We start from the raw sequence: 22,491 nt of genomic DNA on the forward strand, positions 1-22,491 counted from the left end.
AAAGAGAAGCAGAAAATCCGTTAAAATTTGTCCTGAAATGTACTGCGTTTACCTTTCATCTAGTATTTCCTAAGAAAAGTGAAGTGGACATGTAAAACATACAGTATTAATACATCACTCAGTAAGTTTGATGGACTTACTTGTTGTTTTTTATTCTGAGGTCTCTGGCTCGCTGAAGCTCATGTCCATCTTTGTACCAGCGGAAAGAAGGGCTTGGATTCCCTGACGCTTCACACTTCAAGTACAGTTTATCCCCTTCCATCAGAGACTGGCCTGGCATCAGTCGTAGTTTAGGAACAGAGGCTGGACAAAAAGAGACAAACTTGCTTTTACTGGATTAACAACACACTAAACGTTTTCAATTAGTTGCATGAGTGTATACTCATGTGTATGTGACTGTGTGTCTATGTGTGTTTCACAGTGGTCAGGGCCAAACACAATCAGGAGCACTGAACCACCTTGACAAACTCAATTCAAATATTTGCTGAAATTCAATTGTCATAATTTATTCCAGTCTATTCTCGTCATTCTATAGTGTTCCTCTTAACCTCTTAATTCAATCGTAATAATTTATTCCAGTCTATTCTCGTCATTTTATAGTGCTCCTCTTAACCCATATGGTTTCAGAATGTATTTATTTATTTATTTATTTATTTATTTATTTATTTATTTATTCATTTATTCATTTATTTAAAATTAAATGTCAGCTTCTTTGTGCTGCCATGTCATTCTAATCTACCCACGGCCTTCAGAATCAATAGAGCTGGTCAGTATAATTTAAATTATATTAGCAAAAAGACTGATTCTTAAACCAATCACATTTCAAATTGGTCCTCACGGGGCCAGCGCCCTGGCTCTGGATAATGTCAGGATTTTCCCAAAACTTGTTACGGCCAACTTTGACTGGTAAAACACATCCATAGCGATCTGTACACAATAAAAGATTTAATAATAAGCATCTCTGGTGAGTATGATTGATGTACTTTGTTTAATTAGTTGATGTTTTCGTCTGCTCCTGAAGATGAAGGGTATGTGGAACAGTTTCACAGCGTTTGTATAGTATTAATGTTTTCTTTCAATGTAACGTGGTAGTAGTGAGATGTGGATTAGGTAACTTTTTTACACCAAATACCCTTCCTGACACAAAACCTCCCATAAGTGGCGAATAGCATACAATTTGCAGAGGGATACAATTGGATGCTAACCACTGAAGGTCTAGTTACTAGATGCACGGCCAACATCAAACAAACAAAGCAGGAGTCCCAGTTTTTGTCTTAACATTGCAATCCAATGTCTTTCCGTGATAGGGGGGGGGGGGGGGGGTATATGTAATTCTGGAAAAAGAACACACAAAGTAAGTAAGGCAGTTTGCTAAAAGTATATTTTGTCTGACAGATTAACACCACAGCTAAACAAAAATAGGCTGCTCTGTAGAACAATAGTATTTCCAGTAAATCCCCATACTGACTCAGTTGAAAGCTTCTTTTTGAAGTTTGCCGATGGCTGCAGGGAGAAAGTCTTGAATATTCCTTGTTTTAAAAAAGAAATGAAATATTCCATTTTAAAAACATTATTCGTGTGTCTGTGCGTGTACATGCGAGTGTGCATAAGTGTGTGTGTCACAATAGATTGTCATGATCATTTTGTCCTGTCATATTGTTGTTGCTTATAAAGAAGATATCATCACATGTGACAAAAAGCAGCTGCCAACATTAATTGTAGGGCTTCAGAATATTTCTCAAACATTGTTACTTCCAGGAAAAATTCTATTTTCTTGTGATGTATATTTTATGTATATTATTCCCAGTCAAAAGCCCAAGTAGATCATTTCAGTATGACCAGATGCTGCCTCTCTTTATGGCTTTTGCCTTGAAATGAACTGCATTATCGAAGAGAACATCGTTGCTGTCATATTAGTGGGAGGCTAGGGTAGTGAGTGATTTGTTTGGTGTTTTAATATTTACTTGAAGGTAAGTCCAGATGCTCAAGTGCTATTGTGGTATTGTTAAATCTCATTGTGAGGGTAGGATCACTTCCTTTCTCTTTGGACTTACTCGATTTATTTGTCCTCTATTTCAATGAAGGGCTATTAGTAGGTACACACTCTATACAACACAATAGCAATAATCTGTAAAGAACAAAGTTGTTAGGGGGGAAAAGTGGATTATAAAACTTGAACTGCAAAAATTGTCAAATGAATTTCAAAATTCCCACTCAAACCCAAACCTAAGTCTGATACAAGCAGCCACCAGACCAGTAGTCTCTCACTGTTGATTCCAATATATTAATCACCGGGTAATATCATTCAATATTTGTTAAAATTATATGATAATGTGCCAAAACCCACATGGTTATTTTAGTCTATTTAGTTCTATCAAATGTTAGAACAATATTCTTCTAATCTGCAAAAAAATAAATAATAATTGTGTGTATTTGTTAATGTTTGTTCGGCTATAGTATATATAACCGAACTAACATTAACAGATACACAAAATGTTTTCATTTAATTATATAGGTTTTATCTATAGGTAAGGGGGTAAAGATGACCACTATTCCAAAAATTATGACAACTAGACCAGTCACCACAATCTAGTTACGCAATGAACAATTGATATTCATTCTGTGTTAAATCGTTGCTTGAAAGTATCTTCTCATGACAAATTGTTCTGACATTGAGCTGTGTGTCTGATACTTTCATCTCATGTTTTTTTTTTTGCATTTTGGCAGAACACAATAAGGGCAGCATGGAGACTGACATCTAATAACAATGTACCATAATGAGAGATGAGATGATGTTTCATTGTGCGTATGGATGTGACATTTAGACAGCACAGTGAAAGATACCTCAGAGAATAATCATCCTTTTTTAGTAGCACACTTTTCAAATGTGAATTAGAAAGTCACAAAATATATGAGAAATGATAATAATGCATTGCAAGTAGAGGAAAATGTCAACAAATAAAATGAAGGATATATATAAACAAGATTTATGATGTTATGAATGTTGCAAATCAAACTAACAGTTAAAAGACAGACCTCCAAATTATTTTTCCTATGAAGGTATGCTGAAATCTTACGCAATATCCGATATGTCTATCATGTTTTCAATTTCAATGTTTGATTCTCCCTGACAAAACCTCTTTGGTCAAGACTGTAAAATGAAACATGTTTCTCACAACAGTGACTTGATTTGATATGATAGCAATGTCTTTACTGTGTACTGATGACAAAGCGGGACAGTCTGAATGGTTATAAATGCCACAATTAGACATTATTCAAAACATAAAGGTACATCATTCTGGAAAGAATTTTGCAGAATAAATTTTAAAGGTAGTATACCTGCAATATATTCTTTTATATCTTGCCCTGTAATGCTGAAGCTACCTTAAGCAAGCATTAAGAGGAGACTTTTATGTCTTTATGAGCGTGAAAATGAATATCAGGAGGACTAAAGCAGCTGGGAAAGGAGGTGAACCTAGTTACGAATGAGCTCATCCTTTACTGGGGTACATCTCCTCAGGCAGCGTTGTGTCAGCTGGCAAATGTTGGCTGAAAGGAGGAAATTACTCCTCATGGATTTAATATCCACATTTAATGGATGTGGAGTAATTCTGTACAACTCACTTTTAACTTCATTAGTGGTAGCTATTTTTTGCATATTATGTCACCTTTTTTATTGTATTTCCCAAATGTTTTGCAAAACTATAGCACATGTCATGTATTTAAACCCATTTTTACATCCCTAAAAATAGCACCGTATTAAACGGTAGTACACCATACAACGTATGCACCACCATCTACTGTTTTGTGTTCCAAATTTGGCACATAGGATTTAAATGAAGGTGAGTTTTTTTGTGGAAGTGTTTAAAAATGTTGTTTCTCTGTTGTAGTTAGTTCGGTTTGGAGCTGAGAAAAATGACAAAACACAAAAAAGTTAACAACGTACACATTTGTGTGTTGAATAAAGGCGCGGTTCGAAGACATCAAACCTCATACATATAACATCGCGAAAGCTGTATGAGAAGACAATTCATCTGAAAAAATGGCGGCGTTCCTTATTTGTTAGACCCGGGAACATGGGGTGGAAAAGAAAATAATTACAAAGAAGAAAACTAAAGACTGAACTGACTTGGAGAAATCAATATCCTTGTGAGACTGTTTATATTACACTGAAAAGATATATTTTGTTCAAGCTGGGTTTTCTACAGAAAGGGTAATATTTCAATTGTCATGTTTATTTATCAAGTAGAACTATATTTTATTTTATTTTGGGGGTTTTTGCTACCATACAGATGTGACATGCTTTAAATTAGGGCTGCATATTATATTGAAAAAATATTGTCTTTGTGATAATGATGCATGCAATGCAAAATATTACGCAACCTTGCATTTCAATCACAATAACTTCTTAAAATAATAATACAAAAATAACAAGTAGACTACGGTTGGTTCACTGAATGTTATGGACTGACTACCGTCTCCCAATTTGTTTTCCTTGTTCAACTAAAGAAAATATATTGTTTGGTTAAACATCAAAGAGAATAAACCTCAACGCAATCATTACAAAACATTTGTGACTCTGAATATATTATTTTGCCGAATGATGCTCACCTGTGAATATTAATTTCCCGCATATCGAGTAACCCTACTTTTAGTCTCAGACCACCAAGTGCTTAAAAAAAGAATATCCATCTTGTGAGCCCTGTCAAAAGCTCCCCTAAGAAACAATCTATTTCTGGCATAAGGTGTACTGAGAGATATTAGGCGGATTAGAGTGAAAACATTTTGCTGGGGCTTAATTTTGAAAAAGCGAGTGTGGCGTTTAGCAGATGAGCCAAGGCCAGATTCATTCTGACATACAGACACTGCTCAATCTGTAAGAAGAATATTTGAGATGCGTGTACATTTAACATGCCCAGGTATGCATTTTATTGTCTGCAACCATGTATGTGTGTGTGTGTGTGTGCAGTCAAGCACTCTAAAGTGCTGATCCAAGCTTTCTATATCGCTGAGTGATGGGAGGATTCCTCGGCAAGAGCACCAGGAGGTTGTGGGGACGCTGAAACGGACAGCTGAGTGTGGCCAATAGTCTGTGAGTGGCCTTCCACGCTAGCCAATCACACATGACCAGCGGTCCCATCGGCCATCCATCAAGAGGTATTTTTCTCAAGGTCAGCTGATGTTTGTACCCCCACCCCTTTCTCCATCCAACAGAGTGGACATCAAGAAAAACGATGTTTTAGTGCAAAGTATCATCTCATGACAGGAAGCCAAAGCATTTTTTTTGGCATATGCCAGTTTGTGTTTGACTCAGTCTTGGCGTCACGGTGCCTGTATGGTGATGTCATCTCACACACTGGAGAGCCTGATTTATGTTTTGACCTACACCTCTCCAGTTTGTGTCTGTGTGAGCAATGCATGGGTCCCTCCTCTTGTGTAAAAGAGAGTAGTCTTTTTCTATCTCATTCTCCCATCAGTGTGATTTCTGCAGCGCACAGCTGTCACCATGGAAACCAGGGAAGGAGCCGGAGATAGAGGATGTAAGGCAGAAAGAAAAGGGAAAATGAGATTGAGAATGAACGACAGAGAGAAAAAGAGACGAGGGTTGCGTGTGTGTGCGTGTGCGTGTGTGTGTGTGTGTGTGCGTGTGTGCGGGCGTGTGTGCGGGCGTGCGTGTGTGTCAGTTGTCGGATAACGGCCACAGACGACCTGCATGCAGTATCGCCCGGCTAACCTCTGCACAGCAGCAACACAAGCAGAAGAAGATGTGTGTTGTTCAGTGATAGTATTTTGTAATCACAACCACAGTTCATCAAAATGTCCATTTGTGCAAAACAGGGTAAAGGCTCGCAGTTTGAAGCGTGATTGGCAATAAATGTGCATTCTATTTGTTTTCATGACCCCCGGTAACACATCCGTGTCACAACTTCTATTGCACATAAGGTTTGTCAGTCCTCACAATTATTTTGCTTGATTTTTAATGTATGATATCTTTTTGTCCTTTATCTCCCACGTGATATTTGGAATCCTCATTCTGACACACAAATCACTTGAATAACTTAAATAGACAGACAGACCAATCATTCAATCGATTGATAAAAATGAATCTGTTTTGAGTTGTGTGCAAGTCATTCTGGTTCCCATGAACCTGTCTTCAATTTATCTTAGTCCTGTCTTTCTCACGTCCTGCACTCCTCCCTCTTGATAGGCACACACATGTTTATCTCTTCCTCTCCTCACTCACCTGTCCTCCCCTTCTCATCCCTCTCTCTTTCTCACTTACTGTTTGTCTTATTTCCTCTTTTCATTCATCTTACTCTCTTGACTCCAGATCCGTCTGCACCGCTAATCCACCTCTCACCCAGCCATTCCTCAGTTCTAATTTTCATCGTGAATACAGCCCCTCCAGCCCCCAACCTGACATTTGCACACATACACACAAAAACACACACAAAGCAGGCTAACATTCCTAATTGAGCACATCTGTCCTCCATCAGGAGTGAATAGTTGAATTACACACAAAAACGTCCCATTGCTCCTCTGCAAGAACAAAAAGTATGCTATTGCGAGTGGATTATCCTGTTGCGGCTATGAGGTGCCATTAACAAGCTATATAAATCTTGTGGTGTGCCTAAGGGTCCTCCCCGGTGTTACCTTCTTTTGTGTTGTAAATGTCTTCAAATATAAGAGCGCATATAACAGTAAAGATAATATATTGTAGTGTTTGTTTGTTTTTGTTGTTTTTCATCGCAACCGTCTCACTATGGGTTGGATCAGACCTGGGCAAATTACGGCTTTGTCCCATTGGACAAAAAAAAATCATTATTGTATTTAATCTTGTCCATACAACGTTAGAGAGCACAGTGACCATTGGTGGACCTTTGTTATGGTATATGAAGCCACATCCACTGTCTTTGTATAATGAAGAAATGGGTTTTGTCAGCCTGCCCTTGACCAATAGGGTATGCACGGCTTGTGGCTACCGCTACGGCTAGGACTACTGTATGTTGAAGAATAAAAGATTTTGGACAGCTTTCGTTCATCGAACTTCCACTCATTGACATCTCAATGAGTGTCAAAGTAGCCATTCACCGCCACTTCTCCGCATGACCCTTGCCTCATTCACATCCACTTTGCCTTGCATAAAAAAGATGCTCTTTGATTTGCGAGCGGACCAATGAAATGGAAAGTGGCCAGTGAGTGTTGAGTGTTTAATAAAGAGTGGACAATGAGATCTTTTTTTCACAAATCAGATAAACAGCTGCATGTCCGATATTCCAAGAAGCTGTTGCGGTTTACAAAGATACAATATCATGCAAAAAAGAGATGAGCAAAAACAACAAGAGTGCTTTATGTGAGCAACGTTCTTATTTCCTGCACAGTGGAGGTTTGAGGGCCAAGAAGACGGCCTGATATTACGTACGCAAAGCTACCGTATTTTCCAGACAATAAGGCGCACCTAAAAACCTCAAATTTTCTCAAAAGCCGACAGTGCGCCTTATAGTCCGGGGCGCTTTATATATGGGCCAAATTCCTAAATTTAAACTGGCCCGAAGCATTGTGTCATGAAATCAATCATAAGTGGCCCGCTGAAGACTATGTATCATGAATCAAAAAGACTATGGATCATTATTTTGTGATTATAAAGTAATTTGTTGCGTCTGAAGTTGAAATAAAAAAGATAAAATGGAGAATGATTTGATTTGGATTAAAAATCTGACATGATGCATTAATGGTGCGCCTTATAGTCCGGTGCGCCTTATATAAGGACAAAGTTTTCAAATGGGCCATTCATTGAAGGTGCGCCTTATAGTCCAGTGCGCCTTATAGTCCGGAAAATACGGTACATTTTGAAATACACTGTAATATTAGGTTTATAATAAGTCATAAATCTATCATTGTTCACAGTCAATATGATGCTTCCCACTTAAATGTATATTTGGAAGTCTTGATGACATCTGGCTATCAATTGATGTAATGATTTTGTTAAATAGTTTATTATTTAATTTATAACAATGCATACTATATGCACATACGCACATGTTTTTCCTAAATACAAATTCAGAGTTGACGTTAGCATGTTGGCTTGGCCCTCAGCAGACGTTTCAGCTTCTCATGTGGCCTCTTTGCAAAATGAATATCCCACCCCTGGGTTAGATATACGTAGTATCAGATTAGAATAAAACGGTGCCGGAAAAGTGTGAACTGACAAACCTATCAACATGTTGTACCAGGCACCGTGCCAGGATTTCATTCCCTACCTGAGATGCAGGGGCTTGACCAATACATAGTGGGGCTCAGAAATAATTTATAAATATATTTTAGAGGAGCAAATAAACAGGAGAAAAACAACCTGCATTTTTTGGTATGTAATGGGCGGTAGCAGAGAACTTGTAGACTTGCAAACTTTTTCTGCATTTTACACTGAATTGTATTGAAGACGAGTCAAATCACGCAGTACGCCGAAGTGGAAAGTTTGATAGAAAGATTTACTTTCACTGCAAATGCGTTGTTTTGGCAACTTTGGTGGAAACATGCTGCTATAAAGCTGAAAAGCTCAGACTTCGGCCCTCTTTCTTTGCCGTCAACCAAATAGCTTTACTTCCTTCTTCTGCAATTATGTAACATAAGTGTGTTATTCTTACTTATATGCCTGCTCGCAAATGTGCTTTTCGATTTGCCTATAAACAAATTTTATCTTTCAAATAAATACAGTATAGTAGCATTAAAGTGGATTTTGCTAATTATCGACATCTGCATTTTTTTATTAATCCAAGCCCGTACACCCTGCAGAGGAAACTCATTTCGGCCGCTTGTATCTGGGATCTTGTTCTTTCGGTCATGACCCATAGCTCTTGACCATAGGTGAGGGTAGGAGCATAGATCGACCAGGAAATTGAGATCTTTGCCTTTTGGGTCAGCTCTCTCTTCACCACAACGGACCGGTACAGAGTCCGCATTACAGCCGACGTTGCACCGATCCGCCTGTCGATCTCACGCTCCATCCTGCCCTCGCTCGTGAACAAGACCCCAAGATACTTGAACTTCTCCACTTGGGGCTGGATCTCATCCCCGATCCGGAGAGGGCCTTCCACCCTTTTCCGACTGAGGACCATGGACTCAGATTTGGAGATGCTGATCCTCAAATTGATTAAATTATTTATTTGTTAAAATTTACACTGAACTTTATAAGAAGTGCTGCTGACCCTTGGAACACCCTGCACTTTTTGTTTTAGAACGTTTGCACTTTTTGGTTGAATTTCAAAATGAAGATGTCACTTTCCGATCAAGAAGGTGCATCTCATACATGAGAAAGGTTTGTGCATATGATCTGCCAAAAATAGTAACTTAACTGTCTGTTTATTAAATTTTAAATGTAGTGTGCACTTCCACTATGGAAAACAACTCCTCTTAAATGAGGCGGTAGGACCAAGTCCATCTTGGCTGAAAAGATGCACTTTACTGATATAGTAAGGCATCTGTCATATCAGTGTGTGGGTGGTGTGTGCAGTGCACCAGCACTAGTGTGAGTGTGTGTCAGTGTGTGTGCATGTGCTCAAAAATCCCTCCCTCATTCACAAACTAAGCCATGTGGCACTGAGTCGGCCCCTTTAAGAGGCATGAGCTTTCTACCGAGGCTGACTGTTGGAAAAAAGATGAGTGCCGATACATTATTCACCAGCAAGGACAAACACACACACACACACACACACACACACACACACACACAGCCTTACACATAAGATAACCAAAGACAAGAACACGAGTTAGGCAGTCATCGGTGAAATGAGCAACAATGAGGTGTGCTGATATAAATGATAGGCAGATTGTCTTAGGGAAGAGACCCACTTTGTATCGTGGTCAGAGTGTCTTACAGATGTGCACACAAGCACATACAACAGATGGAAGAAATATTCAGCATTCCGTTATTCCGTGTGCATAATTTATGGCAGCCCCAGATCTCCCTGCTAATGACAGAACACTAGGGCATCTGCAGCACAGCATCAACAGCTGACTGGCATGGCCGTGTGTATGTCGGTCGGGGGGGGGGCGGGGGGGTTATTGTGCTCTGTTAGAGCAAGGGCCGTATGAGAGACAGAAGGAGATAGAGAAGGAAGAGAAACAAAAACAGTGTCTGAAATAGGCACAGATAACACAACAATGAGGCAGATGTGACAGACCTCTCAGGAAATACATTCACACACTTACAGCCAAGTCGACCACCTCTGGGATATTTATTCTCGTTGATGTTCAGTATGTCCGTCAGACTGAGTGCCACCTTTACAACGTATTTAAGAAGTTATTATTGTAACTTGTTAATTATTAATATAACATCATCACAACTACTGCTCTCTCCTTGCTGCCTGAAGCAGACAGTTCCCAAAATGTGTCTGTGCAAAGAGAAAATACTAACAAAAGTGGGTCAAGGGCGTGGCCTCGGCTACAACTCCTGTTGAGAGAATTGTCTTGACATGCTGCTGCAACAGTGCAGAGTTCTTCTAATTCTGAGATCAATGCCAGACTGATTCTGCCCTGCAGATGATAGGCACACTGATGCAAGATTGAGCCAAGACAGTGCTACCTGTTAACATAAAGAACTGTTCTCAATATGTGCATGGACAAAATCGCTGGTCGCCCTCTGTTAATCACGGAAAAAGAAGAATTAATGTCATTTCATTTAAGGAAAGAAGAAGGAAGGAAGAAGAATGAGATGGAAATTAACAAATGAAAATCAAACATTGCTTTTGAAATGTGTTTCAACAGAATTATTTTAAAAACAAACTTTTGAAACAAAGATAGACAAAACAATGCTAGCATCCTTAGCAAATTTTGTAAAAAGTAAAAACATGAACATGTTCAACCAAGATCCGATCAGGTGTGTAGCACATACTATAACACAGGCGGGAGGAAGTGAATGAAATAGTTTTCTCAGGGGATTAAAAGATTGAAAAGAAAATTCTAAATCAATACATCAAAATTAAAGGGTATAAGACCATCTCCAAGCAGCTTAATGTTCCTGTGACAACAGTTGCACAAATTATTCAAAAATGTAAGCTAGACATGGCTGCAGGTCAAAAATTGATGAGAAATTGAAGAGATGGATAATACAAATGATAACAAAAGATCCCAGAACAAGCTCCAAAATAAAGAAAGGTGAACTCCAAGGTCAAGATACATTATTGTGAAACCGCTCCATCCGTAGGCCTATTTGAGCCAAAGTGGCATTCATGGGAGACGACCAAGGAGGACACCACTGTTTAAAATAAATCATAAAAGTGCTAAACTGCATGTTGACAAGCAACAAAGCTTCTGGGAGAATGTCCACTGGAAAACTAGGCTCAATAGAAAGGAGTTTCTGTTACGTTCTGGGGCTGCTTTGCTATATCTGTCCCCAGGTCGTGCTGTCATGACACCAAAATTTTAACTTTGGTACTATATCTGCATAAAATATACTGGTACTGAAATTGTACCACAGTAAAAACTTAAAACATCAGTAAAAACCATTCGTAGCGAACAACTAAACAACTTCAAATTTATTTTCTTTGCATGAATTACCCAGATTTCTTATGACCTATTTTGTCGGCAAAATGCACTATGTCAATGAACGGGGTAGATCAAGGATGCACGCTCAAAATGTACACACCGCCTTATCTGAAAAGCGAGTTGCTGGTTAAGTTAGATGGCCATGAATGTGGCAAAGTATACATATATGTATTTATCTTCTTTACGGGAAAGATTTAACCTGATGTGCAAAATGGCTTGATATATTTAAGTCGATACATTTGTGTTGGCCCGGTCCGAGAAGCATCTGTAACTATGTGGCCCAACACCCCTGCTAAAAAAATCAGCATGGACCAAACAACATGGTTTACTGGGGTCACCAGCAAGACCAGCAACAACAGTAAAAAAAAAAAAAAAACAGGTCTTGGCTTGTTGTAGTTTGGCTGCTGCTCTTGCTAGTGACACCAACAAGATCAGCAAAAGAATACTACAAAACCATGCTGCTCTATGTTGTTTTTCTTAGCAAGCAATGTCTCATATGCCGCTTTTCCATTATGGATTCCAGTCGCAAAGCTTCTGCCCCTTTGCATCTTGGACGAGTACGGTACTCTGCGCGCCAACCCCGCCTAACTCGGAGTTGTTGTTTTTTGTTTGTTTGTATCGGTATTTGGAAATTATAATATTGTGTCATTTTTTTATGGCTAAAATTAGGGCCTAGAACTAGCACTGGTTATCTTGAATCCGGACACAATGAAAGCACGAGGCTGTCAAGTCAAATTTATTTACATATACGTTTAGCCCTTAATCACAAAAACATCTCAAAGGCCTTCACATGGCCACAGTTGACGATTATTCTCGAAATCGTCACCTCCAGGAGGGCAAGGTAAAATAAAAATTGGGGAAATATGTGAAACCTTGAGAAGGGACATCAAATGGGAGGATCCCCGTCCCAGGACGACCAGGCTTCAATGGATGCAGAGTGGGCAACATTGAACACAAAATGAAATCTCGAGGCCATCATAGTATTCTAGAGAGAAATGTGTCGGAACGCTTGTCATACAAGTCATGGGCCTTGCAACAGGATAATGACCCTAAACAGCTAAAAACACCAAAGAATGGCTAAAAATAAAGCATCAGACTATTCGGAAGTGGCTTTCTTAGAATCCTGATCTCAATCCTATTGGATATAGATGGAAGGAGCCAAAATATGCCATCTGGAGAAACCACCCTTCAAACCTAAGACCACTGGAGCTGTTTGCTCATGAAGAGAGTGCCAAACTTTTGACCAAGCATTAAGAAGAAATCTAACCCTAACCTGTTATTCTACTCCTCATTTTTCTGACTTACACAGTCGAAACACTTTCCAGCTACAACAAGGCGAGAGAGGCTAGAGAGAGCTTGAGAGTGGAGTACGAATCACTTGATACAAAATCAGTGACAGGAGCATTTGGCAATCAGATCAGCTATTTTAGGAAGTGTATGTCAATGTCAATGTACCACAAAATGAATGACAACAACAATGATCAGAGAAAATCTCTGTCAGGTCTCTGCCTGGTTCATGGGTGGGCATTTTGCACATATGACTACAATATGAACTAAAGAATTCAGACACACCTTTTGACCGATTCATTTGTCACTGGATTACACCTGTTACCAGATATGCTGACTCTAAAGTCAAAGTCAAAGTCTGCTTTATTGTCAATTTCTTCACTTGTCAAAGAGATCGAAATTGCATTTCCTTCTATCCCACGATGACAAGACATAATACATATTATATATATATATATATATATATATATATATATATATATATATATATATATATATATATTTATTTATTTATTTATTTATTATATTATATTATATTGGTCCACGGACAAACAATACATTCAAGTAAACAATACAAAAAGTAAAAACAAGAAGGCACATACAATGAATAAATAAGAGCAATGAATAATAAATAAATAAATAAATAAATAAATAAATAAATAAATAAGAGCAACATGGTTGGAATGGAGCAATTGTGCATACAGCATTTCAACCATGTTGATATTTTGATTCTTATGCTTCTCAAATTGCAGCTGCAGTTTTATTTTTTTTTGTTCCAGCATGACTGTGCCTCATTGTACAAAGCAAGATCAATAATCACATGGTTGAAAGAGTTTGGTGTGGGAAAACTTGATGACCCTGACCAAAACTCCATTTAACGCCTTGGCTGAATGGATGGATGGATGGATGGATGGATGGATGGATGGATGGATGGACGGACGGACGGACGGACGGACGGACGGATGGATGGACGGACCTTGTCACTCTTACCATCTCATAAAAAACGCAACAGCTTGTTTACGCTGCAAAAACTAAGAATTTGCTGTCTCATGATTTTGTCACTCTAAATGGTCTGTACCTCAGAGAGTTTGCAGATTATGTAAATGTCAACATTTAATGGACAGTTGTCAAGCCACTGTGATGCTGTCTATGGAGTAGGAAAAAAAGAGACATTTGAACAAGCGCTCTGAAAGGATTTACAGCAGCAGATTATTACAACTTGCAGGCAAATGACCTGCTTTGCTCATAGTGTAAATATGATTTGATTCAAGACGTTCAAGGATAAATGCTGAGGATATATTTTGTTTTGTTTTGTTAATTTGCTGGACTACAACATGCACTTTTCCATAAGTCTCATGAGCACTGAATAAATGTTTCTTGTTATTGCAAATCAAGCACCAATCAATTTCTAAAGCCAAAGGCACAACCGTCATGTCAAGGAGATGGATTAAAGCTGGTGGGTGTTGTCTGTAGTGTGTGTTCCAGGAGGGTGGCTGTGATTGGCTGGCTGGTATTAGGCCCAGGCATTGGTTAGACTCAGGGTGTGTGTCAGCAGAGCACCGATGTGCTGCTCCTAATGAAATATATTATATTTATGTCGTTGTCTGTAATATTTGAAATATTTGTTGTCTGTTCTATAATACTAACGGGGGCTTTAGAATGTCTCTCAGTTGAGATTGTTTCCACTTGTGTTTCCTGTGTACGTGTGTGCGTGCGTGTGTGTGTGCGCCTATCCCTGCCTGAAAATGTTCTCCTCTGAAGCCTGATTACAATAGCCGCGTCATAAATAAATGACTTGATCATTTTAGCATGTCACAGGGCTAAAAATAGAACATCACATTGTTAGCTGGGCTGTTAGATGAGCTCTTTGTGCAGACGTTTCACTTCCTTCCTGTTCCTACTTCCTCTAATGATTTCATTCAATTTTGTTTGATTCATACAGTGTGTATTCAACACAAAAAAAGGGATCTCAAGGCAGTTGCCATTTAGAACAGATTTTTACGCTACAGTTTTGTGTGCACGGGCATTCTGTCGATTTGTTAACTATGATAACGTCACAAGGTGTCGATTTTGATTTGTAAATCAAAAATGCTTACATGACACAACAATTTGACAGATGACAAAGTGCAATGTTTAAATCACAATGATCGAGGGAACTTGCTTATAAAGCGAAATTAAAGGAAAGTTGTTACAAAGACAATAAGTGCCATTTCTAGTTAAAAAGCTACTTGAATAAAATGACAGTTATTTATAGTATATGGATTTTTTGGGGATACAAAGTACGATTACATGCCTTAAGTTATAACCTTTAATCTTTGCCTCCGCACTGGTTAGCACGTCCGCCTCACAGTTAGGAGGGTGCGGGTTCGATTCCACCTCCAGCCCTCCCTGTGTGGAGTTTGCATGTTGTCCCCGTGCCCGCGTGAGTTTCCTCCGGGCACTCTGGTTTCCTCCCACATCCAGAAGAAATGCTTGGCAGGCCAATTGAGCACTCCAAATTGCCCGTACGTGTGAGTGCGAGTGCGAATGGTTGTTCGTCTCTGTGTGCCCTGCAATTGGCTGGCAACCGGTTCAGCGTGTCCCCCGCCTACTGCCCGATGATGGCTGTGATAGGCTACAGCACGCCCGCGTCCCCCGTGGGGAGACAAGAGGTATAGAAAATGGATGAACGGATCATCTTTGTCCCTTCAAATTTTTTTTAAATACGGTACAGTGTGTTAGTTGTTTTTCACTAAAGTACTTTACAGTACGGAGTAATCATTGGAAATGTTTGATTTCAAACATTAATTTTAATAACCTAATAGTGGTACTTTATTGTGGTATTTGGTGTAAAAAGTTTGAGAACCACTGATCTAAGATGATGACCTCAACCTTTAGCACTCTCAGGTTCTACCACACCATACTCATTCAAGCATCTGTTCTTTCTGAAACCAAAGACAGTTCTCTAAACTTTTCGCACAAAGTCAGAAGTACATAACAGTTAAATATAGGTATTGTTATAAAAAAGATGCTGTTCAAAAGTGTCGAACCCTTCTCCTTTTTCATTACCACAGTCCGTGATGTGTATTTTCTTCCTCAACAGCACTCAAGCATGTCGTTGCAGTGTGATTCAAAATGATAAAAACTAAAAGTGCAACAGATGCGTGTGCATGGTACCCTTTATGACCGTCAATAGTATTTCAGATACCCGGGGAACGGCATGGCCTATCTGAACCCTCCATTCACAGGTCACTGCAGTCACAAGTGTGAGACATGTCATGATTTGACATCTGATATGCTGGCCCCTGGCAACAATCCTCAGCAACAGACACAAAGGTCACCTCAACACAAGCTTGCTATCTACACATGCGCATACACACACACGTACACACACACACAGGAGCTCCACTCTAATCTGTGATGGTGCGGATCTTGCTGGCTATGCTCAAAGAGTCAGAATGCACTGATCACCACTCAGCAGGAGTCTGCAGTGGATGGAAGAGAGAGAGGGGGGCACTGGAGGGGGGTCTAGTTTCTACAAGCACGCACAGATCCATATAGGACACATTTTCTAGCATGCTTCTCATTTGATTATGGGTGACCGGGTGATGGCGGATTGAAGTGTCAATCGGCTCGCGCATGCGCACGCGCTGACACTGTACAGACGCCACACGTGCACGCGCGAGCACGTCTCTTTTACATCACTTCACATTGCATGTGCACCTGGAACTTACCGCAGTCCTCGCACAACACTCGCTCCACATCCTTCTTGAGCTCCGGCTCACTGGCGTCCACGGGGGCGTACGACGCCTTGAACACGTCGGGCTCCCCGGTCGGGTCCATGAAAAAGATATATCTGTGGTCCTTCTCCACCGTGGTGCATGGGGCCTCGGAACTAAAGTCCCCGACGGTGACGAGCTGCTCTCTCTCGAGGCCGCCGCTGTTGACGGGCCACACGTCCAGCACTTTGACATTCACACTGTAGGGCTCCCGGGAGGAGACGTTCTCCGGGGAGGAGCGCACCTCGCCCTCAATGACCACAGCTGATCGGTACGCTTGGTCCTGGAGGGAGTTGAGACTCGGGGCGTAACAGGCGAACGAGACCCCGATGACTAGCATGGAGAAATGCACTGGATCAAGCCTCATACCGTCAGCCTGTGCTGTGGTGCAGTGCTTCTGGGCGGCGGAGGGAGCTGCAAGAGAGAGGCGGCGGCGAACGAGCTCCGGCAGGGGAGGCAGGGCAGAGGCAGCGCGGCAGACCTTGTGGAAGTGTCCATGCCATCTGTGTGCGCCGCCGCTTTCCCCATACGGCCGCTGGCCTCGGATGGGGGGCACAAACTCAATAACACACTAACACGCGCTCACACACACACGCACGCACACGCGCACGCACACACACGCGCACACACTCTCGCACACCAGGCTAGGAACCGGAAATGGCCCGCTTCTCCTGCATTCTTAAAAAATGTGACTGCTGTATTCTCCTTTACCAACCTCCCTCCGCCTCTTCGCTTTCCTGAAAGGCAAAGCAAGACTCGCAAATTAGTCTTCTCTTGAATCCACGACTGAACCCCCCTCCCGTCTCTCTCTCTCTCTCTCTCTCTCTCTCCCTCTCTCTCTCTCTCTCTCGCCCCAGCTAATAGGCTAGCATCGCATGGGTGGGCGCATTGCCTCTCCTGGTGTGAAAAAAAGCTGTGCGCTTACAGGGAGTATTCACAATAAATGATAAACGCTCCACGCATGCTCAGGGCTTTCATCCATTTTTGGAATCCCGCACCCCCCCTAAAAAAAAGAAAACAAAAATAGGGGGGGTTGAGGAGGATAAAAAAAAAAAGAAGAAAATCTCTGTCCGGTAATTCCGTTAGTCAGTGGAGAGAAACCCGGGAAAGACCAGAGAGGATGAGATAGCGGTTATCCGTTGAGGCGGTGCAACAGTAGCGCGCACCCTCCAGCCGCGTCCGCTGATCCCCTCATCACACGCGTGCGCCTTATGCGAGGAAGCATCACTTGCTCGGTCGCTGACGTCGGATCCCCAATTCGTCCGCAAACACCTTAAAATCCCGGACAAACAGCTGCAAAGCGCTGCGGATTCATGTGTAACCACCGTGGTCGATCACCCCCTCTTCGAGTCAGTGGTTGCAATAAGAATCACGCAATATCGTGTTGCCAAGCCTCTCGTATAGGTGGCTCGCGATGCTCCCTGCTACACACTGCGGTTGCGATGAGTAACGCTGCGAAATGCATTCAATGGGGTCCTCAGCTTCAGGATGTGATGTACAGGGAGAGGCGCAGCATGCAGCAAGTTTTAGGATTAAGTTACAAATCGAGCACAAGCAAAATACAATCGCATTTATTCAAAATAAACAGCATTTTATGTTCAGGATGAATACAATGACCACTATAGTATCCTCTTTCTGCATCCATCAATCATGACATAGCCAACTGTCCAGAGCCAAGCGCCCTTCACTAGAGGTCAGAAAGCCTCCTCATGTCCATCCTGAGAGAGATAAATTATACTGTCCGCTGTACTATAGAGGGGACATGACAAGGAAATTGCAAGAAAGGTCATGTATAGTGTCCACAAATATAACAGCCTCCTCCATCTGACTAGACTAGAGGATCATATCAGGATATGCAGGGTGACTGTCCAGGGTTCTGAAAGGGCTTGACAGGTTTAGTACACTGCACCAACACACCAATCACATAGAAGGCCTTACGAACAACATCAGGTTGAAGGTCTGTGTGCTCTCCTTAAGATCCAATTAATAAAGCTCTTTCAATACTGGGTGTTATTATTCCCCCTAAAAAGCTACCAAATCTAGATTAATTAAATGAGAGCCACATTACTGGGATTGCTGTTCCAAATCCAGCAATCAGTTCAGGGACCCACCCCCTTCCTCTACTTTCCACCCAACTGTGCTCATTAATCATTCTTCTTCATCCACCGATCGATCAGTAGTCCATGTTGCACGCTAATAAACAAAATGAAAGCCTTTAGAGTTTTTTATGGCCTTCCAGGTTTACGCCAAAGATATGTTGATGTGCGCTCTGCCCATGTCTACTGCGTATGTGACGTGTCGTCTGCGCACGCAACATGACATTTGAACGTGTCATCATGTCGTGTCACTTGACAAAGAGCTGTTGCTAAGCGTCGTCTGACGATGCGTTGTTAAGCGTAGTTGTAATATGTCATTTCATTGTCATTTCACGGTGTCGTCCCACTCTGCTTCTATCAAATGCTGTCAGACAGTGATGTTGCAAGCATCTTTGCTGAGTCGTTACTTTTTGTCATCTGGATGTGCTGTTTGTGACAATGGGCGCCATGGCTTAATTTTTGAAAACGGTGGAGGGAAACATCCAGGAGAGATCTCCCACTACAGGTCGACTGTAACATTAACTTATTTTTATACTTCAATCAATTTTAAACATTAGTTTATGTAGTGGGCGGCACGGTGGAACACCGGTTAGCAGTTCGGAGGTTGCCGGTTGGATTCCTGCGTGGGTTAACTCCGGGCACTCCAGTTTCCTCCCACATCCCAAAAACATGCATGGTCGGCTGATTGAGCACTCCAAATTGCCCATAGGTGTGAGTGCGAGTGAGAATGGTTGTTCGTCTCTGTGTGCCCTGCGATTGGCTGGCAACCAGTTCAGGGTGTCCCCCGCCTACTGCCCGATAACGGCTGGGATAGGCTCCAGCACGCCCGCGACCCCCGACAAGCGGTACAGATAATGGATGGATGGATGGATGGATGGATGGATGGATGGATGGATGGATGGATGGATGGATGGATGGATGGATGGATGGATGGATGGATGGACGGACGGACGGACGGACGGACGGACGGACGGATAGTTGATGTGGTCTTACTCACTCATACAGGCTACAGTCATTCGACTTGTTCTTTATTTTCCCGTCGTAGACCAAAGTAGGATTAAAAAACAGAGGAAAAGATAAGCCAAACAATTGCAATTAGTATAAAGAAAGCAAAATATCATTACTGCTTCTATTAAAGAATAATAAAAGATGCACTTTACAAATAGTGCATTTTTGAAGTAAGATTAAAGATTAGATTAAAGTCCCAATGATCGTCACACACACACCTGGGTGTGGTGAAATTTGTCCTCTGCATTTAACCCATCCCCGTGTGATTTTAATCCATCCCCTGGGGGAGAGGGGAGCAGTGAGCAGCAGCCATGCCGCGCTCGGGAATCAGTTGGTGATCTAACCCCCCAATTCCAACCCTTAATGCTGAGTGCCAAGCAGGGAGGCAATGGGTCCCATTTTTATAGTCTTTGGTATGACCCGGCCGGGGTTTGAACCCACAACCTTCCAGTCTCAGGGCGGACACTCTACCACTAGGCCACTGATATCCGGATGGCGGCGCGTGCACACGCTGCGGCCTCTCTCTGTCCCGAACGGTGTTTTGTCGTTTAATGTGGGTTTGTCCGCCAGTTTTGTGTGTTCGTCGTACCGGGTTGTGCTTCAAGTGCGGCGGGCTGGTTCTGCTCGACATCGGCGAAAGCGAGTTTTGTGGCGACCTGAACTTTGAAGCGGGGACATTAAAGGCGCTCGGTCTGCGCCGTCCTGGAGCGTCGCCGGACTCGCCTGCTATTCTTCCCCCGGTTGGGCGTCCGGGCCTGGCTGGCGGCCACCCCAGCTCGCCCGGCCGTGCCTTCCATTCTTCTGGCGGACGTTCGATCGCTGGACATCAACATGCCTGCTGAGTTCTGCGGACCGGACAGTGCGTAGCTGCTGTGCGTCTGGAGCGGATGGCGCGCTATCGGGCGGACCGGGCCATTGTACGAGGGGGAACATCGCGTGGAGGTGGACTGTGCGTCTACATCCGTGAAGAATGGTGCCGGGACTTTGTTGTGAGATGCCAGCACTGCTCGCCACTGGCGAAGTTTGTGATCTCCGGGCTGTTGGGGTCCTGAACTCTCTCCCCGTTGTTTTACTTGTGTGTTAATCGTGTGCTGTGTCTCGTCACCGTGGGATAGGGGGAACGGTATTTCGGTTTCTTTGTGTGTCCTAGCATGAAGGAATTGACTATAAAGCTGATTCTGATTCTGATTCTGACATCTACAGGTATCGTGACGACACGTTCAAAAGTCATGTCACATGCACAGACGAGACGTCACATGCGTAGGCAGAGCGCACCGTGACATGTTTTTGGCACAAATGCAACGCCACCATTTTTTTTCCACGCACCAATTGTAGTCTTTCCTTTGGTGTTGTTTCATTCCTATGCGACCATCAATAATTTTCCATTGAGAAATAGTCACACACAAGTCCAATTACAGTGCTATGATTCATGGAGTTTCACCACCTACTCTTGAAGACTCAGCTCTTCATTCAGAAATACTATCTCAGACACCACCGCCTCACTCACGCTCATAACCACGCGCACACACGCTCCACGTAGTTTGCCATGGTCGCTGTCCGCGGTGCTGAAACACTCAACCCGGCTGCTCATCGGATTGGGCAATTTGCCAGGATTACCTTATCTATCTATCTATCTATCTATCTATCTATCTATCTATCTATCTATCTATCTATCTATCTATCTATCTATCTATCTATCTATCTATCTATACTACATATATATGGCTAATGGTTTTTTCTCCTTTTTTTAACAATGCAGCAGTATTATGTACAAATACAAGAGGAGTGTTTATGTTTTGTAGAACGATGGATATTTTTTTTAGAAAGGCCTACAGATGGGGGTGAGAGGTGGCAGAGACAGCAGAGCAAAAACAATAATACACACCTATCAATAAAGGGTTCATCGTGAGTAACAACATGACAAACAAGGCTACAAACGCATAAGTCACAAAAGCGCATCATCTTGAACACAGCCCGCTCTCGCTGACCTACAGAAACTACACTTACTTTCACACACACTGGGCTATATCTGACTTCATGGATGAGGAGGGAGGAATCTTGCATCATGCTGATTTTTGGGATAGATTTAAGATTTCTTGTACTCAAAAAAAGTACAAACAAATGGTGAAAACATTCCCATTATCCCTGATTAACATGGTTAAACAAGATAAAATGTATTCAAAGATAACTCCATGTTTAAGGCTGCTACATGTTAATGGGATTGAGTTTTGTGATGATAAATTCAACAGTTTATTAGAGGATATTTTTTGGAAAACAGTTTTTCTGGAACTTTGAAACGTGGTTATATTTTGAAAGACTTCAGCTCAGGAGATATAAAAGTGATTAGATGCAAGTATTTGAAATCTCCGGTCCCACCAAAAGCAAAGGAACTTCAATTTCAAATGTTCAATAATATTTACCCAACCAAGAAACTTTTGAAGACAACATTTAAAATGGATGTAGTGAACTGCGTTTTTTGTGAAGGTGAAATTAAAGATTTAGACCATCTTTTCTTTTGGTGTGAGTTTGTACAAAGGTTTTGGCTTGACTTTCAACAATGGGATTGTTCAAAAGGGTTGCTCTTTGTTTCTCTTACTATATCTGATGTTAAATATGGCTTTTTTCATAATGGTAAATTAGGTTACTTCATTAACACTATTATTTTGTTGGCCAAACAATACAAACACAAATGTCGCTTCTTTAAAACAAAACAAAACATTCTGCATTGGAAGAATGATCTGAACTCCTATAACAATTCGTTAAAGCTTATTAACACCAAGAATGCTGTAAAACTGACC

General features: G+C 41.6%; 1 protein-coding gene across 3 annotated transcripts in view; it reads right to left on the reverse strand.

Annotated features, from left to right (window-relative positions):
• nrg2b (neuregulin 2b) overlaps positions 1-18,011 on the reverse strand; it is a 34,933-nt gene extending 16,922 nt beyond the window's left edge. For 2 of the 3 annotated variants that reach the window (XM_037261033.1, XM_037261032.1), the window contains exons 1-2: positions 16,545-18,011; positions 141-303 (exon numbers count right to left, since the gene is read on the reverse strand). In XM_037261033.1, coding sequence (XP_037116928.1) covers positions 141-303; positions 16,545-16,956 — 575 coding nt within the window. In that variant the 5' untranslated portion in view covers positions 16,957-18,011. The remainder of the gene's footprint in view (positions 1-140; positions 304-16,544) is intronic. The other variant, XM_037261034.1, reaches the window with a different exon arrangement.
• Positions 18,012-22,491: the final 4,480 nt, after the last annotated feature.

The sequence above is a fragment of the Syngnathus acus genome, chromosome 10 (assembly GCF_901709675.1).
Source record: "Syngnathus acus chromosome 10, fSynAcu1.2, whole genome shotgun sequence".
Taxonomy (NCBI): Eukaryota; Metazoa; Chordata; class Actinopteri; order Syngnathiformes; family Syngnathidae; genus Syngnathus; species Syngnathus acus.